General features: G+C 47.8%; 1 protein-coding gene across 9 annotated transcripts in view; it reads right to left on the bottom strand.

The window, feature by feature from the left end:
• Positions 1 to 332: 332 nt before the first annotated feature.
• Positions 333 to 6,457, bottom strand: part of dennd6b (DENN/MADD domain containing 6B) — a 157,244-nt gene continuing 151,119 nt past the window's right edge. For 8 of the 9 annotated variants that reach the window (XM_086010498.1, XM_086010496.1, XM_086010494.1 and 5 more), the window contains 2 exons: positions 4,908 to 4,982; positions 333 to 764 (listed from right to left, as the gene is read on the bottom strand). In XM_086010498.1, coding sequence (XP_085866624.1) covers positions 642 to 764; positions 4,908 to 4,982 — 198 coding nt within the window. In that variant the 3' untranslated portion in view covers positions 333 to 641. Of the gene's footprint in view, positions 765 to 4,907; positions 4,983 to 6,457 lie in introns of those variants that run through there. The other variant, XM_086010499.1, reaches the window with a different exon arrangement.

The raw sequence follows: 6,457 nt of genomic DNA, 5'->3' as shown, positions 1-6,457 counted from the left end.
TAGTTTTTGTTTCAACAGAATAGAAGTAGCACTCTGACACCTTAAGGTCAGGCACAATCCAACCCTTCAATCAACAAACTGTTCTGCCAATCTTGGGGAATGGATTTTATAACAATTTAATTTTCACCACAACCGCATTATGAAGGGGAGAAAGTAACAGCAGAATTTACCTTCCACCAGCCAGGTCTGTAATCCTACACGTCCAGCAGATTGGATCATGTCACTGAGCTCCTGTTACAAGTCGTGCAGTGCTGATCACTCCAGATCACATTCCCGCATTTACTGACTGACCATCAGTTAGATTTTACAATACAGCAAACAAGCAACAGCAGTATGGGTTTAAAACTGTCTAATTTAATCGTGTGATACATTTTTAAAAACTAACAGTAATAAGTGTGTTGTGGTTCTCTCAATGTGCAAGCTAGGCCACATCACAGACATTTTAGTTCATCATTTGCAATTAAGTCTGGCTGCTGGATGGAAGCTTTCACTCTGGTGCAATGCTACCACTGCATCCAACTTAGTGTCTTTCTACAATGAAGTTTCAAAAGGTGATGACGACAGATGGCGTCCAGTGTGACTGATCTCTGCTGCTTTCCTTTCAAGGGCTGAGTTGCCTGCAGGTCACTTGTTTGTTCCAGTCAATGTCGGTGCAACACCACCTGTAGATCATCAGGCAGGGAGCCGATTACTGTTTCTACGTACATCTCCAGCTTCTCCAGCAAGTCTTCTCTGACTGGGAGCTGGTGGACCCTCGCTTTTATCTGGACAGAAAAACATACTCATTAAATTAAAAAGGGCTGAGATGAAGAGCTCTGAAAATATTATTGGCTTAAACTGTTTGACTTTCAATATGTGTGGTAGCAGATAGAATTTAGGTATCATAATGAATTTCAAAACAATTAGACAGAAATTGTACATGTTCTGTAATACTATTTGATGGGTGCCACATGGAATGGGGTGGATCCAGGACTAGATCACACTCATTCGCTCAACTGTATGGCTCAATAATTGAAAAAAACTATAGAACCATAGAAGTATACAGCACAGGAGGCCATTCAACAATCTTTTTATTCGTGCCAGGATGTGGGCATCGCTGGCAAGGCCAGCATTTATTGCCCATCCCTAATTGCCCTTGAGAAGGTGGTGGTGAGCTGCCTTCTTGAAGCGCTGTAGTCCTTGTGGTGAAGGTACTCCCACAGTGCTGTTCGGGAGGAAGTTCCAGCATTTTGACCCAGCGACGATGAAGGAATGGTGATATATTTCCAAGTCTGGATGGTGTGTAACTTGGAGGGGAACTTGCAGTTGATGCTGTTCCCATGCGCCTGCTGCCCTTGTCCTTCTAGGTGGAAGAGGTCGCGGGTTTGGGAGGTGCTGCCGAAGAAGCCTTGGCGAGTTGCTGCAGTGTATCTTGTAGATGGTACACACTGCAGCCACAGTACGCCGGTGGTGGAGGGAGTGAATGTTGAAGGTGGTGGATGGGGTGCCAATCAAGCGGGCTGCTTTGTTCTGGATGGTGTCGAGCTTCTTGAGTGTTGTTGGAGCTGCACTCATCCAGGCAAGTGGAGAGTATTCCATCACACTCCTGACTTGTGCCTTGTAGATGGTGGAAAGGCTTTGGGGAGTCAGGAGGTTAGGCACTCGCCGCAGAATACCCAGCCTCTGACCTGCTCTTGTTGCCACAGCATTTATGTGGCTGGTCCAGTTAAGTTTCTGGTCAATAGTGACCCCCAGGATGTTGATGGTGGGGGATTCAGCGATGGTAATGCTGTTGAATGTCAAGGGGCGGTGGTTAGACTCTCGTTTGTTGGAGATAGTCATTGCCTGGCACTTGAGGTGCAAATATTACTTGCCACTTATCAGCCTAAGCCTGAATTTCGTCACGGTCTTGCTGCATGTGGGCATGGACTGCTTCATTTTCTGAGGAGTTGCGAATGGAACTGAACACTGTGCAATCATCAGCGAACATCCCCACTTCTGATCTTATGATGGAGGGAAGGTCATTGATGAAGCAGCTGAAGATGGTTGGGCCTAGGACACTGCCCTGAGGAACTCCTATAGCGATGTCCTGGGGCTGAGATGACTGACCTCCAACAACCACAACCATTGCCTTCAATTTTACTAGCGCTCCTTGATGCCACACTCAGTCAAATGCTGCCTTGATGTCAAGGGTAGTCACTCCCACCTCATCTCTGCAATTCAGCTCTTCTGTCCATGTTTAGACCAAGGCTGTAATGAGGTCTGGAGCCGAGTGGTCCTGGCGGAACCCAAACTGAAGATCGGTGAGCAGGTTATTGGTGAGTAAGTGCCACCTGATAGCACTTTCGATGACACCTTCCATCACTTTGCTGACGATTGAGTGTAGACTGATGGAGCGGTAATTGGTCAGATTGGATTTGTCCTGCTTTCTGTGGACGGGATATACCTGGCCAGTTTTCCACATTGTTGGGTAGATGCCAGTGTTGTAGCTGTACTGGAATAGCTTGGCTAGAGGTGCGGCTAGTTCTGGAGCACAAGTCTTCAGCACGACAGCCGAGATGTTGTCGGGGCCCATAGCCTTTGCTGTAGCCAGTGCGCTCAGCCATTTCTTGATATCACATGGAGTGAATCGAATTGGCTGAAGACTGGCTTCTGTGATGATGGGGACCTCAGGAGAAGGCTGATATGGATCATCCACTCAGCACTTCTGGCTGAAGATGGTTGCAAATGCTTCAGCCTTGTCTTTTGCACTCGCGTGCTCGGCTCCGTCATCACTGAGGATGGGGATATTCATGGAGCCTCCTCCTTCCGTTAGTTGTTTAATTGTCCACCACCATTCACGATCTGATTCGTTGATTGTGGGATGGCTTAGCTCTTTCTATAGCATGCTGCTGCCGCTGTTTAGCATGCATGTAATCCTGTGTTGCATTCCCCAGGTTGGCACCTCATTTTTAGATACGCCTGTGCTGCTCCTGGCATGCTCTTCTGCACTCATCGAACCAGGTCTCCTGGCTTGATGGTAATAGAGTAAGGAATATGCCGGGCCATGAGGTTACAGATTGTGGTGGAATACAATTCTGCTGCTGCCGATGGCCCACAGCGCCTCATGGGTGCCCAGTTTTGAGCTGCTAGATCTGTTCTGAATCTATCCCATTTAGCACGGTGGTAGTCCCACACAACATGATGGAGGGTGTCCTCAGTGTGAAGATGGGACTTCGTCTCCACAAGGACTGTGCGATGGTCACTGCTACTAATGCTGTCATGGACAGATGCATCTGCGACAGGTAGATTGGTGAGGACGAGGTCAAGTAGGTTTTTCCCTCGTGTTAGTTCTCGCATCACCTGTCGCAGGCCAAGTCTGGGAGCTATGTTTTTCCTACCAAAGGCCATTAGTGAACCAGATGGGTTTTTACAACAATCCGGTAGTTTCATGGTCACCATTACTGATACTAGCTTTTTATTCTCAGCTCAGGGTCAAATAGGATGCCAAAGTTGTGAATAATCTGGTTCAGTCTCAGACAGTGGTCAGGGAGAGGGATGGAGTCAGGAGTAGGCCATTCAGCCTGGTCTGCGATTCGATTAGATCATGGCCAATCTGTATATCACCTCCATTTATCCACCTTAGCTCCATATCCTTTGGTACTCTTAGCTAACAAAAATCAATCGACCTCAGTCTTGAAAGCTCCAATTGAAACCCAGCATCCACAACATTTTGGGAAAGAGAATTCCAGATTTCTACTACCATTTGTGAGAAAAAGTGCTTCCTGATTTCCATCCTGAACAGCCTAGTTCTAATTTTAAGATTATGCCCCCTTGTTCTTGATTCCCTCACCAGAGGAAATGGTTTCTCTCTATCCACCCTATCTTCTATACACGAGGGAATACAAACCTAGTCTATGCAACCTGTCCTCGTAGTTTAACTCTTTAAGCCCCAGTATCATTCTGCACCCCCTCCTAGGCCAATGTATCCTTCCTGAGGTGTGGTGCCCAGGACTGAACGCAGTGCTCCAGGCGGGCCCTGGACAACTGAAGCATAACTTCCTCCCCTTTGTAATCAAGCTCCCTTGAGATCAATGTTCACATTCCATGAACCTTTTTGATTGCTTTTTGTACGTGTGAATTTGTGTACTGGGACTCTCAAATTTCTTTGCTCCTCCACAGTCCTTTTTCTCACCATTTAGAAAATAGTTCGATTTAATTTTCTTGGGTCCAAAGTAGATGACCTCACATTGAACTCCATCTACCATAGTTTTGCCCACTCACTTAGTCTATCAATGCCCCTTTGCAGCTTGCTGTCACATTTAACTCAAAGGATAATAAAGTTCTGGGATAAATTTGCAGGGAAGTGAGCAGTAGAAATGGGTTCTGGAGGAAGAAAGAATGGAGGGATATGGTGAGAAGTTGGATTGATGGTGTTGATCTATGAAAAAGATGGGTTTATTTATCCATAATTGCTGGAAAATCCTACGACAGGATGTACAAAGAATGACAATTTTTTAATCTCCAATTCAACTGACTAAACAGTGTTTTGAATGAAAAGTCTTTGAAGTTATTGGTGTTAAAAATGTGAGCTCTATAGGATGCTACAGAGAAAGCAACAAAAGTATAATTGATGACAAAGCCTAGCAAGCTGCTCAGAAATGAGACAACAGGGAATGATTTCTACTGGAAGAGCAACAGTAAGAGAACGTCGCCAATGTCGGGATTAAAATAAGTGATTAGTCTGAGAACATTGAATAGGAAGAACCTTGGCACAGTCTCTCTGATTCCATTCTACATTTAGTCAATGGATCTATCCTGATAAATATATATATATATGGTAAACAAAAGGATTTTAAAATGATTTTCCTTGCACTGTGGTGACAACCCACAGACGTGAACACAGTCCAATTAATAGAGCAAAGTACAAAAGCAAAGGGAAATATTACCAATTTCTCGCGCAGTTTTAAAACCAGGTCCACAATTTCCACTTCAGACTTTTCTCGAACCCACATCAGCAGATCCTAGAAAAAGGAAGGCTAATGTAAAACACAAATTGATTTTCACTGTTCAAGTAAGTAATTGTGTTAAATGCACCTAAATTCTAAGTGAACTCCTAAATTCTGTTTGTTTCTACAGCTGTAATTGTTTTTGATATCATGCTATACTGGCCCTGTTTCAACAGGTTTGTCGATTAGTTTGAGTGTTTTATATGACCAGTTCACTAGATCCGTTGATACAGAATGGTGGTTTAATAGCCCATTCACTGGATCGCTGCTCTTTATCTACATATATAAAGCGGCTCTTCTGTCTGTCCTGATGTCTGTCTGTCTGTGTTCTATACATTTGAAAGTTACAGAGCGTACCGACGCGCCTGTCGCCTCAAAAGAAAGCTTGCGATTCCGGACCGGTCATAGGCGTATTTACGTTTCGGCCGGACAAAAATCCCGCCCGCGGTATCCCAAAAACGTTCAGCGTTCCGCTCATTAGCATCTCATTAGCGACCGTGTGACGTCGAGGTCCACCAATCGGACGGCGGGTTCCTTCCTACAGTTGAGTGTCGAGTGACTCGACGATTGACCAATCCTACGCTTCGGTGACCTGACCGGTCGACCAATCGGTGCGTGTGTGGGCGGGCCTTATCCTTCTGAACCGAGGTGAGTGGCCGCCATCTTGATTTTTCACAATTTTTCCCCCCACACTTTTTCTGTGCGTTAGGGAACTACGGTAAATATTTTAATGATGTGTTAGGGAATTAAATAACATTTTAATTGGGGGGGGGGGGCGGGGGAGAGCCTCGGGAAATCACGGGGGGGGGGGGGGGGGGGAGAGCCTCGGGAAATCGCGGGGGGGGGGGGAGGGGAGAGCCTCGGGAAATCGCGGGGGGGGGGGGGGGCGGGAGAGAGAGCCTCGGGAAATCGCGGGGGGGGGGCGAGCCTCGGGAAATCGCAGGGGGGCTCGCGCCGCCCGCACTAACCGCGCATGCGCCCCTCGCACTGACCGCGCATGCGCCGCCCGCACATGCGCCGCCCGCCCGCAGCAGCCGTCCATCAGCCGCGCGATACGCGGGGGACCTCAGCTCCGGTCCGTCCCGGCCGCTATCGCAACGGCACCGGACCTCAGGCGCTAGGCAGGGGGAGGGGCCGGAGAGAGGGACAGAGGGGACTGGGGGAGCGGGGGAGTGGAGGGTGGGGGGAGGGAGACAGGGGAGGGAGGGAGAGGAGGGGAGAGGAGGGGATGGAGAGGAGGGGAGGGAGAGAGGGGAGGGGAGGGAGGGATAGGACAGGGAGAGGACATGACAGGGAGAGGGGGGACACACAGGGGCAGGGAGACCAAGCGCCCCAAAATTGCCCACGCAACGCGGGGCTCCCCAGCTAGTCTATATATATAAAACGGTATGTCTCTCTGTCTGTCTTTCTGTCTCTCTGTCCGGCTATACAATCAAAAGTTATAGAGCGTACCTACACGTGTGTTACATCAAAAGAAAGCTTACGATTCC

The sequence above is a fragment of the Somniosus microcephalus genome, chromosome 17, assembly GCF_052327205.1.
Source record: "Somniosus microcephalus isolate GS21.2 chromosome 17, FLI_Smic_1.0, whole genome shotgun sequence".
NCBI lineage: Eukaryota > Metazoa > Chordata > Chondrichthyes > Squaliformes > Somniosidae > Somniosus > Somniosus microcephalus.
This window is presented reverse-complemented; position numbering and strand designations above follow the sequence as displayed.